Source organism: Falco cherrug, chromosome 9 (assembly GCF_023634085.1).
Source record: "Falco cherrug isolate bFalChe1 chromosome 9, bFalChe1.pri, whole genome shotgun sequence".
NCBI classification, from domain to species: Eukaryota; Metazoa; Chordata; class Aves; order Falconiformes; family Falconidae; genus Falco; species Falco cherrug.
Genome location: NC_073705.1, coordinates 29,899,526 through 29,916,368, shown reverse-complemented (window position 1 = coordinate 29,916,368; position 16,843 = coordinate 29,899,526). Strand labels below are relative to the sequence as shown.

At 52.1% G+C, this 16,843-nt stretch overlaps 2 protein-coding genes across 2 annotated transcripts; both read right to left on the bottom strand.

Annotated features, from left to right (window-relative positions):
- Positions 1–5,103: 5,103 nt before the first annotated feature.
- On the bottom strand, positions 5,104–6,574 carry LOC106630878 (homeobox protein vent1-like). The gene is made up of 3 exons (XM_055720637.1): positions 6,337–6,574; positions 5,956–6,188; positions 5,104–5,463 (listed from the first exon to the last, which is right to left on the bottom strand). Exons 1-3 carry the CDS (start codon positions 6,572–6,574, stop codon positions 5,104–5,106), a joined length of 831 nt encoding a protein of 276 aa, XP_055576612.1.
- An 8,887-nt stretch (positions 6,575–15,461) lies between these two features.
- LOC129736794 (homeobox protein HMX1-like) lies at positions 15,462–16,500 on the bottom strand. Its single transcript, XM_055720635.1, is given in 4 exon segments — positions 15,462–15,773; positions 15,860–16,109; positions 16,111–16,148; positions 16,180–16,500. Coding segments are annotated over 4 exon segments (921 nt in total).
- Between the last annotated feature and the right edge of the window lie 343 nt (positions 16,501–16,843).

The window sequence follows — 16,843 nt, the reverse complement described above, 5'->3', positions numbered from 1 at the left end:
TGTGACCTAGTTTCAAACCTTCTCTCCTTGAAGACTTCTTTAAAACCCTGATATTGTGTGAACTGAAATCAACAGCTGTACCTCACACTTCAGAGGCAGATGAGAGTCCTAACTGCAGCACTCCGCCTCATAGACAGCAGCAAGAAATATTCAACCCTGCGTTTGCAAGTAACTCCTAGTCCAAATATCTACCCAACCCTGACCTGACAAAAAGTAGCATGTTACTCATAGGAACATTGGGAAGATAACTAGTATCCAGTGTTTCTCCGTGATTTTTACGTGTCTGCAAGCTCGAGGGCTACTTGTTCCTACCTTGAGTCACTCTCCTTTGCTGGTAGAAAAGCAACAGGGTTCTTCCAAGCCTTGCATCAAACTGGCGAGAGGGACTCCAGACTGGGGTGTAACTCTCACAGGAGAGGCCTGTCTATGTCCTCTTTGTTACCTTCTGAATCCTTGTCCTTCACACCGGGAGGTAAAGATTGGAAATGGCAGCGCGGTTCGGGAGCCGGGGCCGGCTCGGGCAGCGCAGCAAGCACAAGCCACGATGCCATTGCAGCAGCTACGTGGTCAGGAGACGCCTCAGAGCTGAACTTGGCGCCAGGTCAGGTAGCCTTGAGTCCTGCTAACTACCGCGGGTAGAGATTAGGCGGATGTAACAACCACCTGAAAGGGGAGATTAAAGCGCCTCTCAATGGGGTCCTTTGTCCTCGGCATCATTAGATGCTTGGCGGCCCTGCCGAGCCACACCGCGGAAGGCGCTTTAAATGTTTGCCCCGGGAGCGGGGCGGCCTCAGTGCGCGGGGAGCGCCGCGGGATGGAGAAGGGGCCCTTCTCAGTGGAGTGGCTGGCCCAGAGCAGCCGCGCCGCAGCCACCGGCCGGCCCCGCTCCCCGCCGGGGGACGCCGGCAGCCCCGAGAGCCCGCCGGACCGCGGTGAGTCCCGCCTCTCCTCACGGGCGGGCGGCGCGACCGTTGGTCGCGGCCGTTAGGCTAACGGTCGCCGCACGCGAGGCGGCCGGCGGAGAGCAGCCGCACGTGCGGCCGCTGCCTACGTCACCGTCCTGAGGTGCGCGCCCGCCCCCCCCCTCCTGTCCCCGCAGCCGCGCGCCGGGACCGGGATGCCGCGCACCGCAGCAGCCCCGGGCGCGACGCGGAGGCGGGCGGCGGCGCCGCGCCCGGGCGACCCCGCACCAAGTTCTCGTCCGCGCAGCTGCAGGAGCTGGAGCGGAGCTTCCGCGAGCAGCGCTACATCGGCGCCAGCGAGAAGCAGCGCCTGGCCGCCGCCCTGAACCTCTCCCAGAGCCAGGTGAGCGCGGCCGGGGCCGCCGCTGCCCCGCCCGGGCCGGGGGACGCGCCCCGCGCCGCCCCGGCCCTCACACTCCCGCGGGCTGCGGGAGAGGAGCGGTGCCTCCGCCCGGCTGGCCGGGTCATGGCCGCCGCGGGACGGGGACAGCGGCAGCGCTGCCCGCCGCGATTCCAGCCTGCGCGCTAATGCTTCCCTAAAAACTGTGTGCCCGCTCGGCGGCACCGCAGGGTTTCTCTCTAACAGAAGTGCCCTTACCCATCCCCCTAATCCCACTGCGCTTAGTGCTGGTCCAGGCCTGGTCTCTGAGTAATTGCCTTGCCACCCGGCACGGAGCTGTCACGGCTTGATCCCTCCTCATGCCAAGATAACTACTCTACACTGAATATAGATCAATGTTATTGGCCCTAAATCTTACAACTGTTAATATATTATGTTACTCTGATAATAAATCTGACTTCAGGATGCATTATTATATGCCAAAGGGACAAGTACATTCGTTCTTTTTTTTTTTTTCCCCTCCCTCCATATCCTCAGATAAAAACCTGGTTCCAGAATCGTCGTATGAAGTTTAAACGTCAGACTCAAGATGCAAGGGTGGAAGCTCTTTTCTCAGGCTTATTTTTGCCCTATCGTTGTTGCCCAAATACTGCTACATCCAGATATTCTCATGGGATGGACATCAATGTCTCTTCTACGTCTGCTGCTTCCCTTCACCCAGCTGTGACAAGCCCTGCCTTGTTGTTACCTTCTGTTCCAGCTCAGTCCCTTCAGCCAGTTTTGCCAAGTCCAGCTTTACTGTTGTCTCCCAGCCCAGGATTATCTTCTTACTCTTCTGTAATCCCAGCAATGACTAACCGATGACCATAAAAGACTGAGGTTCCAGCCATATCTTCTTTCCTGTTAAAAATGCCAAAGATTACCTGTAATCTAAACAAAAACTGCCAAATATCTCTAAGAATAATTATTTAAATTATTTTGTTATATTAAATAGATTGATGAATCAATTTTTAATTTTTTTATTCAAATCTGGGGGTTTATGTTGAAGTAGAAAATAATTCACATGTTTTAAAGAAGTAATACTGAGAGTGGAAGATTTGAAACTCCACTCTACAGTCTTCACTATGCTGTATTGAAATTTCTATATAAACTTTCCTATCCAAAAGTTTCTTTTCAGAAAATGGCCTATACTCATGTGGGGATCTCCGCTGAAAAAGTGGAGTGATGTTTACACTTCAATTTACATAGTAATTAGATCATGTAATAGACAACATGTTTAAAAACATTCTACTCGAGTGTGGGATTAGCATTGAAAATAAAATGGTACCAAAGGTGCCAGCCCTATGAACGAAACTGAATAAGTTGTCTTTTATCTGGATATTCTGCACCATTCCTAAAGTAGTCCTCCCTGTTTGTTGATGTACATATTTCATTAATGCATTTAAAGAGAGGTGAGGCTAAGGAATTAATTGGCAAGCAAGCATGTGTTTTGATGCCAATGTCAAACATGCTCGTAATTTAAATTTTCTGATGAAAACATTGGAGTTGTTAACAAGTTCAGGTCTCCTGGGACACTCAAAATGAAAACATTTCAGGTTTCTTTCTTCTAAAGTTTCAGCTTGGCAGCCTCACCAATTTTAAACTGCAGGATTCTGTTAGATTTGCTATCAAGAACACTTGGCTGTCTGAAAAAGGCCAAAGCAAGCTTTATGGAAAATGGCAAAGTTGAGCCTTTAGGGAATAATGAGAAGTATCTTGCATCACCATAAAGCAACTACAGCAGAAGTTGCTCCCTCTCTCCTCCTGACCATCCTAACCTGTTTGCCAGGTGATGATTAGACTACTTTGCAATTGTTGAGAGGGAAAAAAAAAAAGCCAAAATACACAAAAAAATTTTCCCTTCTACCTAGGTAGAAGTTGCTCATGAGGAAAAAAAAAGTTGGCAAATAGGGCCTGCAACAGCCTGGTGCTGTGCCTTGCCTTCCCCTCTCATTAACAGTTGTGTTGTGGGGCTAAGGAGAGCAACACTGAAAACAGCCTTTAGTAGACAACAAGGACATACTTCCATCCAAATTCCCGCCTCCTGTGTCTCATCTCCTGTCTGATTATAACCTCTGGAAAAAGGAAGTCCCTGAGCATGCTATAGCAGGGGGTTATCTCTGACCCTGCTCTCAGGCACCCCTACCTTTCCTATCTGGGGGCAGGATGGGAGACACTTGAAGGAATTTCCCCCACCACATACCCTCTCAGTGCCACACTAGGACAGCACTCAGAGATGATGCAGCTAGGCAGCTGAAGGGACATGTGTGTCTCAGTCGCTTTGAACACAAACTACGTAATGCAGGGAAGATGCAGCATGACTATTAATGAACAGTTTAGCCTGGAATTCCACCCCTCGCTTCCCCCAATGACCAGCAAGTTTGCTTCCAACATGTCAACCTGGATCTTCCTGGAGTTAAGACTGCATCTGGTTTGGAACACCATAATTGCAGAAAATTCTCTTTACCCCTTCCAAGGCATCCTTTCACAAGTACGAAGCCCCTAGGCTATTGGAAACCCTTGATGGCTCACTGGATTGGAGGGTGGAGGAGGGAAATTTAGATTAAAATGCAGCAATCAGATTAGTTTCTAATGCATTAAGACCTTTCAGGTGAATTAAAAATACTTCTGTAAAGACCAGGAAATAATTAGTGTTAACCAAGCTTTTTCTGGAGTGAAAACTGATTCCAGGAAGAACTGAAAAAACAACAAAATTTCGGATTGCTAAAGCACAACTTGAGCTATTGCCCTTAAATGTTTCTTCTAAAGGGTTCAATTTCTTAAAAAAAGCTCCAAATATGTAATTATCATGGGCACTTAGTGATGAATCAGAGTCAAATTTGCAGGTTAAAGTCCCATTTAGGCGATATTGTTATGAACCAAACACAATTATGCTCTTAAATTCTTTTTAAAAACTATGTGTTTTGGCAATTGTAAAACATGAAATTTCCATCGTGAAGGTTTGAACTATTTAATTCCTGGTTAAAGAAACATTGCCTTAATATTTGTGATTAACACAGCTGATACTTCCATGTGGAAGATGGGACTGGAAATGCAAAGCAATAAATTAATTAATATATTCAGAAGAAAAACTCACCAGCAGATTATCCTTCCTCCTGGAGGATACACTCAGCCAAAACCACAATGCAATGCCAGTGCTAGGGTCCAGGCTCCCCCCCAAAAAACCAGGCAGACTATACATCTCAGCATGAGTGTAGGACATGTTAAAACATCTAAATCCTTCCCCATTACCCAAACCTGGAGTTCAGAGTTCAGGTGACCATGCTCATTTATACTGCACAAGTGCAACCATTACAGAGTCGCAACATGTAACTGTTCAGATTTTATATATATATATATATATGTGTGTGTGTGTATGTGAAAAACGGGATATGCAATGAAAACCAGTTTCTTAACATGCCCATTTCAGACTAAACTTAGTATTGGCCTACACCATGAGAAATTTGGCAAAAGCAAGTTTCTTTTACTGCTTCTCTCCCTCCAGTTCCCTTTGAGCAACTTCCTTCAGTCTATGACCTTTTGAATTTAGATGGTACACTACTGATACTTTAAAAATGTATAGCCTATCAAATAAAAAATTACTGTATGGCATCACATCCAATACATTTTAATATCAATTAGTACAAATATAAAATTAATCCTTTTCACATTTAACTTAAAATAATAAATGCACTTTCAAATCAGACAAGAAATTCTGAGCACAACATACATTACAGCATACAACACTGCCCCGTTGTGTTTTCAGTGTAATGCATATACAGGGTGGCATTGCTTGTCTATTTTGTCCTGAATAACCGGATGGAAAGAAGGATGAGGAAGAAAATGTTGGCAGCACGGCAGCTCATTTGCCATAAAGTGGTAGGTGCTTTGTGATGCATTGTATCTGGGAAAGGAGAAGCTGAACTGCACAGCAGGCACCGAGGTCAGAGGCAGGAGTCTCTGGTGCGGTAGAGCAAAGGGGCACTGGAGACCGTCCTGAAGCAGAGCTGGTGGGGTCCCCACGGGGTGGCTGTAGAGCGGAGCAGGGGACAGAAGGCTGTACCGGTGGTCCTGTATCTGTCTCTTCAGTTTCATCCTCCGGTTCTGAAACCAGGTCTTGATCTGGGCAACAAAAACAATGAGGTGTGGGGCGGAGGAGACAATCAGGGACTTACAACGTGCAAACTACACAAGCTGTCTCTCTGCAGCTTTTGCCATTTTGCTTCACTTGAACTGACAAAGAGTTGGACGGATGCTTTGGCCCTGGTTAACCGAGGGCAGAGCATCTTGCGGGCTGTAGAGGGAAACAGCATCTGTGTTCAGCGATTTTAGACTAATTACTTTATGGTTTTAAGACCGTATATACGCATCCAGGAAAAGCAGTTTACCTCATTAAGAAATAAGGGAACCTTGATACCTCCTCCCCAGTAGAAAGTGCCCCCAAGTTCCCGGAGCGTTAACTCGTTAATCCCCGAGCGATCTCGCCACCCTTCCCGCAGTCCCCGCGAAAGGCAGCAGGAGCTGCTGCGTCTGTTCAGCGCAGGGAAAGCCGGTGCAGGACTGCCGAGCCTGGCTGCCCCTGCCCGACGGGGCCGGGCAGGATCCGGGACCCACCTGGATCTCCGAGAGCCGCAAGGCAGACGCCAGCTTCCTCCGCTCCGAGGCCCCCAGGTACTTCTGGCACTGGAAGGTCTTCTCCAGCCGGCAGACTTGCTCCGAGGTGAAGGCGGTCCGCGCCCGCCGCTGCCGCCCCCGGGTCCCGGCCGCCGCCGCCGCGGGCTCCCCGCCCGCGCTCTCGCTCTCGTAGCCTGAGGACTCGTCAGCGCTCTGCCAGCCGCCGTCGGGGGCTGCAAGGGAGGAGGGAAGGGGCGGTGATGAGGCCTCTTCCCCTGCTGGGGGGTACCTCCGCCTCCTCTAGTCCCGATGGGAGTCGAGGTCCCGTGTGCGTCCCGTGCCCCCTCCCCTCTTCTCCCACCCTCTCCCCTCCTCACCCACCTGGCTCCGACGGGCACGGGTCAGTGGGCTCCCGGGGATTGCCTCGGCCCAGCACCCCTGCGCAGGGCTCGCTGTCCGCGGGCTGGCTCGGCTGCGGTCCCCTCCGTCGGGGCTCGGCTCTGACTAGAAGGGGGGCACTGCGGAGAGAGGTGGGGGCGCGGGGAGGGGGTGCGCAGCAGATGTGGGGCCTTAGCCCGTGGGGCTTGGGCTCTGCCAAAGGCAGCTCGGCCTGGTTCATGGCAGAAAGGAGCTGGGCTCGCGCTGGGCTCGCCCCACTCTTATACGGGCGCTCCGGTCCCGCGTGGACTCGTTTGCAAGTGTGAACCCACATCAAAGTGGGAATCGAGCAAAGATAACAGCACCCAGCGAGGAGGAAAGTTCACACGTCTAGCAAATGTCTACAGCCGCTGGCTCCAGCGCGTCTGCGGGGCCAGAGAGACCCCTTGAAGTGCAAACCTGCCCCTGTCCCCCGGAGGGCAGGGCACGAGCAGGCCCGACCGCGCAAACGGGCGTTTAAAGTCACGCACGGTGCCGATAGCAGCGCGGTTTCACCCACCCCCTTCTCAGCCGCGGGGTCCCGCATTGCGCCCGCACCCGAGGCCGGCCCGGCCCGCACGTCGGGGCGCGGGGCGGTGCCTGGCTGAGGGATAATGGAGCACTGGCGGGGCCTGCCAGCCCTGCCGCCGGGCGCTTCACCTCGGGAAAGCCCGGGAAAGCCGGGGAGAGCGGCCTCCCGGGGAAAAGCCGTGGGGGCCGCTATCAAGGAGTCACTATCCCGAAGGCTGAGCCCTCAGCCCCGGGAACCGCGGCCGGGCTGTGGGGTTAGCGGGGCCCCGGACCCGCTCAGCTTGAACTTGGCGCCATCCGTCTAGCCAGACACTGCAACCCATCTCCCGAAGAGTTCAGCCATCAAAGCACTAAGTCACCAGAGAAGCTCGCACCTCATCAACTTCAAACTATCCCAATCCACACATCGCTTCCCAAGAAGGACGATTCCCTTGTAATGCAGGGAGGACACCAGGACGCTCCCCTCCCTCCCCAAGCCAAACTTGGCTGGTGAAAGGGGCATCGCGGCAGCTCAGCCCCTGTCTGGGCTTTTCTTGTGTACAACTCACACCGGCTTTCAGCCACCCCAGTGAAAAGGACCGCACCGACCATGGCGGTGCTGGCAGCAGCAGTACTTGGAGAACACACGTTCTAACCCTCGACACTTCCTGAAGACCAGGGGAAGCGATCACGGTCCCTGGAACTCTATGAATGCAAGGATGGGACCTCAGTTCCACCAAACACCCCTGGGTTCCCACTGGGATGCCAACTGAAAGGTGTGGGCACCATAAACCCGGGACTAATGGGGCAGGATCTTGTTTCTTTCTAACGACACGACAATAACCTAACTTCCCACGCATCAGTGTAGATGTGAGTTTTCTTTCTTTGAAGAAAAACCAAAACAAAATGAAAAACCACCACACAAAAAAAGCCCAACTCTTAAAATAAGTCAAACACCCCAATCAAAGCAACTCCCCTCAGAACTCCACAGTTTATTATGAAGGATCAGGGGAGAAATTAATATTTGTACTACTCATTTTCATTGTTTCAAGAGTTCCCATAATTCCATGGCCATGGAAATGGACAGGGGGTTATCGACCCCTCCAGCCCCCACAAAGGCCACGGCAGCTTATCCCAGCTCTGGCCCCAGGGGAGCGATAAAGCCCAGGCACTAGAGCAATGCAGACCTTACCGAGCCCAGGAGCTGGATTCCTCCTGGAGATTTGTTTGCAACACCGGTCCCTACGGGCACGGGTGGGAGAGGCCCTACTTGCCACAGCACAGCCCTGATTGAGAGATGGGCCTGCTCCTTGTGGGGTGCTGGGCACAGCCACTAATGGAGGTTCACTCGCTGCTGGCACAAGACTGTCATTTTAGCTGGTAGGTGCAAGCCAGTGCAAATGCCCAAGCAGTTGAACACTGATCTGGAGACCAGACTCCCTCCCTGGATCAGAAACACATACCTGTGAGTGCCACTGACCCAACCAAAACAACCGTAAGAGGTGTGTGTTTAAACCCCATAGCATTTCCTAGGCACCTTTCAGTCAAGCAGGGATAGGTCACTCACTGCTCCCCAAAGGGGCAAAGTACCTGCATATTAACTTTAATAATTTCTGGATTTTATAACCATTTCTGAACTATTCCACCTGTGTATGGTCCCTTGTTTTCTGGAGCAAACGCACCACTATACTCACTATTTCCACCTTATTTCAGAGCATCCATTTCTGAACAACCCCTTCTGTGGACAAATCCAAGCAGAAAAACTCAGGCTCCACCACATATAAACTCATTCACAGCAAGTTGTTCCTTGTAAGGCGTTGCATACTATCTGCAGAGCTGGACTATCTCACCAAAACTAATTTGGAGGTGCTACTTGATAACCACTAGGATCCAGAAGCTCCTAAGCTGAGCACACACCCACCCAGCACCCCAGGGCAGCCTCCCCACCAGTTCTCCAGCAGCTGGAACCTAAGGCAAACTAGGCAGCCCTGGGTCCTCTGTGCCCTGCCCTCCTCCCACCCAGACACACAATGACACCTATGAACTACCATGTAGAGAGATGCTTCATCCCTACCACCAAAATTAAACCAGGCATGAGATGACCATTCAGTTCTGTGCCCAAAGAGACCAGCATGCACATTTGCATTTATACATTATGTGTCTTCTAGAGGGGATCTGTTGGTACCCCTGAACAGCTGCTGCCATTTCCCCTCTCATTCGACTGAGGATGCAGGGAAGCTGCTGACCTGTCCCACTGTTCCCTGAAAGTCAATGAAAATTGACTTTTTATTATTATTATTATTTTAAAAATTAGAATCCAATCTGAATTTCCTGTTGAGTAAGATGTATATACCCAACCCTAGAATTGTGCTCCCCCCTGCCCCGCATGAAAATAGCTGCATCTGTGGACCACAAAATCCTGGAACAGATGGGGAAGGAGGTAGAGGTGTTACATGGCTGTTGTAGTTCCCACCATAAAGAGGTGGCAGCTTGAGAAACTTGAAAAATTTGATGATCCTGGACCCTGAGTGGATAAGAGGCTCTGCAGCTGTATTAAATCCTTCCCTCACCCTGCAGAAATATGGTGCTTGTAAGGAGACACAAATTTACTTCCTTGCAATTCTTTTGTATCACTTGAAATTTTGGTATCATTCAATTGATTTATAACCATGATCCAAAATAAATCTAAGTTTTCAGGGAAATTAATGTCTTTTCATGTAGAATTCTGTATACTCAGATACTGTATTATTATACTGGGTATTATCTTGAAAAATACATGGTTGGCTTTTTTTTGTTCAGTAGGTTTTATTTTAACACAACTTACACTAAGAACATAGTGGACCTATTTCTCCAAATCATATTTCAAAATATTTATTGTTCTGCATTTGTGTGTAAGACTTACAACCACAATAAACACGCTTGCTTCAAGAAATTTACTGATAACTTGTGCACTTGTAACTCAGTATTATACCCTGAATTTAGGTGCTGTGATTAATGCCAGGATGTGAGAATTACAGCTGAGGTCATCAGGACAAAGTACTCTTTTCATGTGAACTACAAGACCTCTAGGGACAAATGGTAGATTTATCTCACTAGTACACAATAGGAATGTTTCTTTGGGGGCTTTGTGCACACACACAAAGTATAAACCCACGAGAACAGGCAAGACTGTAGCAACTCTAAGCACATTAAGGTTTTGGTTTTGGGTTTTTTTGGTGGGTTTTTTTTTGGGGGGGGGGGGAGGGGGGGAAGGTTCAGCCCATTATCTAGGCTGCAGCATTTCCTGCACCACTTCCTAGAAGCTCCCCCTTTACTAGAAGTTGAAGTACTTGTATCTCCAAGAATGCTGTTGGTGTGCCAAGTCCTTCAACATACCATCACACCTGGTTTTGTGTGACAGTGTAAGAAAAAATGGCCACAAATTGGAAACCAGAAGAACAATCTTGCACAGGAAAAAACAATTTCTAGCATAATTGGGCAAATCTTCAGTTTTGAAACTTCCTTTCTACTAGCTATGTTTGTAAGAAGTAATCCATGAAAAAAAAACAGTATACTGAGCAAGCCAGCATGGTGTTTATCACGGATTAAGAGCTGATGTACTATGTCACCAGACCGAGGACCTGCTGGGCTACTAAGTTACTGGATCCATCACAGGCACATCTCATCTATCTGTCTGAAAAGCCCAGGTATTTCAAAGTTACCTTGACAAAACCAGAAAAGTGGGGATGACAGAGAATGCAGTAAGAACAACTGCAGTGCCACCTCCCACCCACCCCACACACACCCCGGGGGAAGAACAGCCAAACCCACCCTGTTTAGTTGGACAAATAGACAGAAGGAGAGTCTGGGGCAGCTGAGCCGTCCTTCAGAGGCAAGTGAGCTGATGTACTGCAGGGCACGAGGTTAATATTGCTGGAAGTACAGGCGAGACAAGACATTTCGCCCTGCTCCAGCTGGGACCATAGAAAACCCAGGAGAGCAACTAGCCGCAGAGCCTGGGCTGGGCTCCCTGCCCTCGGGACTGCCGGTAAGTGTTTGTACCCTCCACCGCTCCCCTTTGGAAATGCTAACGAGGTTATTCAGCGCCTCCTTTGATGTCCTGATAGGTGCTATTAGATAGTCAATTAGGCATCAACGAGATCGATTGTTTCGGAATAGATGCTCTTCTGTTTGAAGTGTTGGCGAACACTAACAGTGCCATCACCCAGCCGCTCCCTCGCCCAGGGGAACAATGCGGGCGAGCAGGCGATCAATGACAAACGCCACTGAGTCACCCGGCGGCGCGGCTCCCTCTGCCCTTGCGCGCCGCAAGGCCAGGCACCCCTGCTCAGGATCTGCGGCAGCGAACGCTCGCCTTGCGTGGAAAAAAACCCGATTTATCGGGCAAATCTCATTGAGCCTTTTGTGCAACGAATGGACAAAGCCCTAGATAAGTTAAGCGCAAGTTAGCATGAAACAAACCGGCACTTGAATTCCCATGGGCGCCATCGCCACGTTGCCTGAGGACTTAACACCTCCAGCTTTGTTCAGAATTGCCCAGGCAGAATAACCAAGCACTAAAATAAGAATTAAAGTACTTAACCTACTTGAATACCAAAGAGATGCCGGGATTAGCTCCCTACCAAACGCTGTTAGGAGATAACACTAGGTCAAGGCCTGGGAGTTTGAGAGACAAATATGAAGGAAAAGTAGTAAAGTCTACGCAGGGAACACATCGAGACCAAGAGATCTCGCCTCTTTCTTCCTCCCCCACGCTTCGGTGGGATTTATCAAGTTAATTGTCATCTAATTGCGTATCAAAGAAAGAGATAATGGGCAGCAATTACAAGTAATGGCCCGCCAGTGCGAGATCTCTTCCCGGTTAGCACACAGCGCCGAATAACTTCACCTGGTTTGTAAAGAGGTCCCTGGAGTGGCTCCACCGTGTCTGGGAGCTGCGGGGGGGGGAGATGCACCGACACTGTCCCCAGTGCCCTGTTGGCCGCTTTCGCCAAACTGGGAGGAGGCGCTCGGCGGGCGGGCGGCCCCAGCATCACCCATCACCGCGCCGCTCCCTCCGTCTCGCTTCCCCCCCCCGCGCAAACGCTGCAGGGGAGAAAGCCTTTGAAGTTAATGCTGCGGCAATTTTCCCCTCCCACCCCCTTTTCCTCCCCGGGGAGCCTAGTTTCCAGGTTATACAGCCTCTTCCTCAAGAGCCGCCAGGCCGGGAGCTCCACCAGTTTCGCCGCACCAGCATTAAGCTGCTCCTCCCCAGCTAATCGACTCGGCTTGCTTTCCCATTTTTAGCTGGCTTGCAAGACGCCGCTGTGTCCTGCCGGAGAGCATTCCGGTGCAGGTGGTTATTGTGATGCGATTAAAGACACAAAGGGGAGTGCTAGAGGAAGGGGGCTCAGCCGCGCCGGGGAGCGGCCCGGGGGTGACCCGCGGGGCCGGGTGATGCCACCCCGGGCGCGGTGGCAGGGCAGGGTGGCCGTGGGTCTCCGGCGGGGCTGCCGGTGCGCAGCAGCCCTTCGTTGCTGCCGAGGTTAAAACACAGCAGATGAGAAATTCAAGCAAGTAGGAATAAACCACGAAGGAACGTCGCTAGTTTCCTACTCCCAAATCAAAGGGAAAACTTGCAACCACGTTTTAGTAACAGAATCGGACCGCTTTAGCAAAAATGAAATTATTTCACTTACAGTTTTCTAGATCACTCGAACGTAGCTGTTACCTTCTAGAGAAGGCCGGCTTTTGCAGGTAGACGAGGAATTATCATGTAGATATTCGGACGAATCTGCTACCATTAGGGACTCCACCAAGTGAGCATCAACTCTCGCGTTCATTTGAGCACTTGTTGGGAAACGGGACAGTAATTGCAAACTAGCGCTTCCCGAACGCCGGCAAGGCACCTGGTATGCTTGTTGAGTATACATGTGGCCAAGGAGTCATTATGTTAAGTGATGATTAGCACCTTTTCAAGCACAACCTGGCTTCTCCCTAGCCAGCCGCTCTGCAGCTCATACGCCCAAGGACGGGGACCCCCTTCGCCCCGCTAGCCCACCCGCGCCTCTCAGTCTGCCTCAACAAGGCTGCAGGGAACCGCACGCAAGCACCCCGCAAGCAAAGCCTCCACCTCCGCAGTTTCCCTGTGGCCGGTGCCGCTCGGCCCCGCAGCTCTGCTTGTCCCAGTCTGGTCCCCGCACTCTGTGGGCTTACATCGTGGCTGATTGCAACACTACAAGTTGTCCCCGCAGCCCCGCTCGCCTCCGGCTTGCTCGAAACCGGTGGAACCTCTCCAGGAGGGAACCTCCAGGGACGCCGGTTGTGTGAAGGGTGCAGCCTGGGGGCCCTCCCATCGCCCGGGTCAGCCCGGCCCGGCGGCCGGGAAAGGCCGGGACAGCCACCCGGGCAGGGCTCAGCCCACCCGGAACACTTGGAGACCCCGATAAGGTGCTCTCCTGCCTCTCCCCTGTTACTCCTGGGGGTGCGTGGGGGGGTGTGCTCCGCCGCCGCCCAAACCCTGTCCCGACGGAAGCAGTCACCCTCCGCGGGCGGGAGCACTTTGTTCTCCTCCTCTCCTCCCCAGCCCTTTCATCTCCCTCTCACCTCCCCCGGGCCCAGCTGTGGCGGTGCTCCCCCCCCCCCCCCACTCCGCTTCACCCTCCCCTTCACCCTCCCCACATTTGGTCGGGGGCTGGGGCGCTCCTGCAGCGCTGCGGGCAGCCCCGGTGCCCTTGGAGGGTGCTGCCCCCCCCCCCCCCCCTTCAGCCCCTGTGCCGCCGGCTCTGGCTTCTAACAGGGCGAAAGGCTGCGGCTGTTCTTTCTGTACGGGGGAGAGGTGGGGGTCTCCTCTGCGGCCACACAAGACTACAAACCGATCAACCACTGACCCCTTGAAAACGGGATAGTCAAATTGAGTCTCACGCTTAAGACATCTTATAATTTCTTTTTTAATGTATATTGTGTACTTATGGGCCTTGACTATTTTTCTATTTTAAAAAATGTCGCTGTTCGCAGTAAAGAAAATATTAACCATTACAGAGCTTTCTGGAAACATCCCAGTTCCTTAATAACTCTGGAAAGAGTCAGAGAGAATTGCAGACTTTTTCCTTCGAATCAATATAGCTGTTTACTAATACCTGACTTTGAGAAACAAGCCTCCATGCAATGGGAATTTTTATCTCGTGTCAACAAACGTCCTTAATCCCAAACTGCATCATGTTCCTGAAAAGGTCTCAGCAAGATTGATAGCACCCGAGACCTTAGTTTTCTGAAACTTTTGCATTAAAGCCACATCAATTGTACAATTGGAAGCAAATAGTAGTATCTCAAAAGACTAGAAAAATACAGCATGGATTACAAAATAATTAAGGAGACTTCTAAATGTGACAGCTACTCAGAAAATCAAAGGCCTTCAGAGACACATAATGTTGCTTTTTACCGGGCAAGTGTACTCAAGTGGCAGGTTTAGCCCCCCCAGCTACAAACAAAAATAGGTGTGTTCAAGGATGACTGACAGAGAACCCTCGGACCATTCATTCTATGAGCCCAGATTGCAAGTGTGCCGGAAATCTTCTCTAAAGTGAAGGAACTTTTTATTGCTCTTTTCATGTTAGTTGACAATTGACTTTGAAAGCTTTATGGCAACTTACATCAGTCAAGGATCATTTCTCAGAGCCCTTTCTCTAGCCTGAAATTAGGCCATTTTGATCTTAAGTTTTCTAAAGCATGATTCAAATTAAAAAAGTGCATAGCACAATGGTTACACACTTGACCGCCACTTAGGAAAACCAGCTTTGGAATGTCACATTTCTCTTGATCACCACCCTCATACCCTATTAGATGGATGTGAGATGCCAAGATACTACTTTGCTGATAAGAAATTTCAAGGGTAGATCCTTTCCAAGATCTGTTTAGGCAAGAGGTCTTTACTAATCTACTGAGACTGCACATGAAAACATGAATATATATATACATATTTATTTAGAACGTCACTTTTTACATCTTAAAATCACGTTCTATATGTTATTTGAAGGGCTCTGACAGAAATCATTCGTTCCACTACTATAGCAAGCCCGGTATTAAGTATTAGTAACAGGCGTATTCATATATTTGGTTAAAAGCACAGTCCCATCAGAGAAAATGCCACCTAGGAAGTAGCTGAAGGTGGTTGCATACCTGCTTTAAAGGACGGGGGAAATTCACGCTTTTTTGTACTCGCCCTCAGCAAACTGCAGGGGGCCGGAACAGATCTAGAGAATAAGAAGTCCACGCTTCCTTCAAGGAAGAGGAGCTCTCCCTGTTAGGGCAGGATAAACAGCTCTGCAATCCTTGTGGAAGGAATTCACATGAAAGCGGAAAAACTTTAGATTTATTAAAAGATGCCATTTATATTAGCGTTTGCCCCGCCATGTTTCTATTTTGCACAGTTGCCTATAAACGCAGGGGCCTGAAGTCCACGATTCAGACTGTCCCGTGCGCCTCTGCAAAATATTTTGCTCAGTGCTGCATCATGACTCTGCCGGGCAGTTAGGGACGAGGGCAGCCCAGATAGCCGTCAGTAGTGCAAATCCTCCCGAGTCACAGTCCGTATCGGAGGGTCAGACACCCAGCAAGAAAGCTCTGGGGTCCCTGTACCCCACGAAGCAGGGTGCCGCCCAGAAGCCCACAGGCCGCGCCCTGCAGGCGCTGCTGAGGTCCAGGCTGGGCGCCGGCAGCGCCGCCAAGGCGAAGCCCGTAGCGGCGGCCCCTTGCCGGGGCAGAGGCGGCGGCCGGGCCACGTAGGTGAGCGGCAAGGGCACAACGCCGCCCTGAGGTCCGTAAGGGAGGGGGGGGCTGCAGAACGGCTCCGTCCTCAGCTCCTGCAGCTGCCGCTTGAGCTTCATCCGGCGGTTCTGAAACCAGGTCTTGATCTGGGGGGGGGAAGAGCGGAGGTTACAGCGGCCCGCAGCCCGCGGCCCGCAGCCCGCGCCCGGGCCCCGCCGCCGCCGCCGCTCACCTGCACCTCCGAGAGCCGCATCCTGCCCGCCAGCTTGCGGCGCTCGGCGGCCCCCAGGTACTGCTGCCGCTGGAAGGAGCTCTCCAGGGTGCTGATCTGCTCGGCGCTGAAGGCCGTGCGCAGCCGCCGCCCGCCGCGGCCGCCGGGGTCCTCGAGGCTCGAGCACTCGGGACCCCCCTCCGGCGGGGACTGCCCCGCTCCCCACGGCCGCCCGCCTGCTCCTGGGGAAGGGGAGACAAGGGTCACCCAGGGGCCGGGAACCTCGGGGGTGCCCGCCCGCCTCCTTCGCCTCCGAGCAGCCACCGCCCAGGTGCGTCTACCGGCGCCCTGAGGGTGGCGGGGGACCCGCGCCCTCGCCTCCGCCCTCCTCCTCCTCCTCCTCCTCGCAGGGTGCCCCGACGGCCTCGGGCCCCGCGGTTACCTGCAGCGGGGGGGGTCGACAAGTGCTCCCCGCTCCTGTCGCCCCTCTCGGCCCGCGGCCCGGCGGGCTGCTCCTCGTCCCGCTCCCTCAAGCCGGGGCTGGAGCCGGAGCCGGGCCGGTGGCCTGCAGGGGATGCTCGGTGCGGCGAGCCCTCGGCGGGGCTCTTGAGGGCCTGGCTGCTCTGAGACAACCACTCCACAGAGAAAGGGGCTTTGGTCATCCTGCCTTGCTTCGGAGATGCCGGGAAGGAGGGTGTCGGGGAGCACGGCTCCTCCTTTATACCGCAAGCCCCGGAGGAAAACGTTGTATGTGTAAATACACATCAAAGGGCCAGATAAGTATCATCTAATTGCCATCAGTCCTCCCCCCTAACAAAAGACACCGTTCACACATTGCCACAGCTCACTGAGGCTCGGCTCCGCCGTGTCTGCCCCTGGAGGAGCTCGCTCCGCCGTCAGTGATTTACAGCTCTTGTTACATCCCAGCCCGATGCAAATGGCGTTTATAGAGCTGAGCGGCCTCAAACGGCGCTGGGGAATGCACCCCCGGGGGGGCGCGCTGCT

Coding starts and splice junctions, on each gene's coding strand:
- LOC106630878 (XM_055720637.1), bottom strand. CDS start 6,574: ATGAACCAGGCCGAGCTGCCTTTGGCAGAGCCCAAGCCCCACGGGCTA. Junction 6,189..6,336: donor CCCGTGCCCGTCGGAGCCAG/GTGGGTGAGGAG, acceptor CCTCCCTTGCAG/CCCCCGACGGCGGCTGGCAG. Junction 5,464..5,955: donor TGCGGCTCTCGGAGATCCAG/GTGGGTCCCGGA, acceptor TTTGTTGCCCAG/ATCAAGACCTGGTTTCAGAA.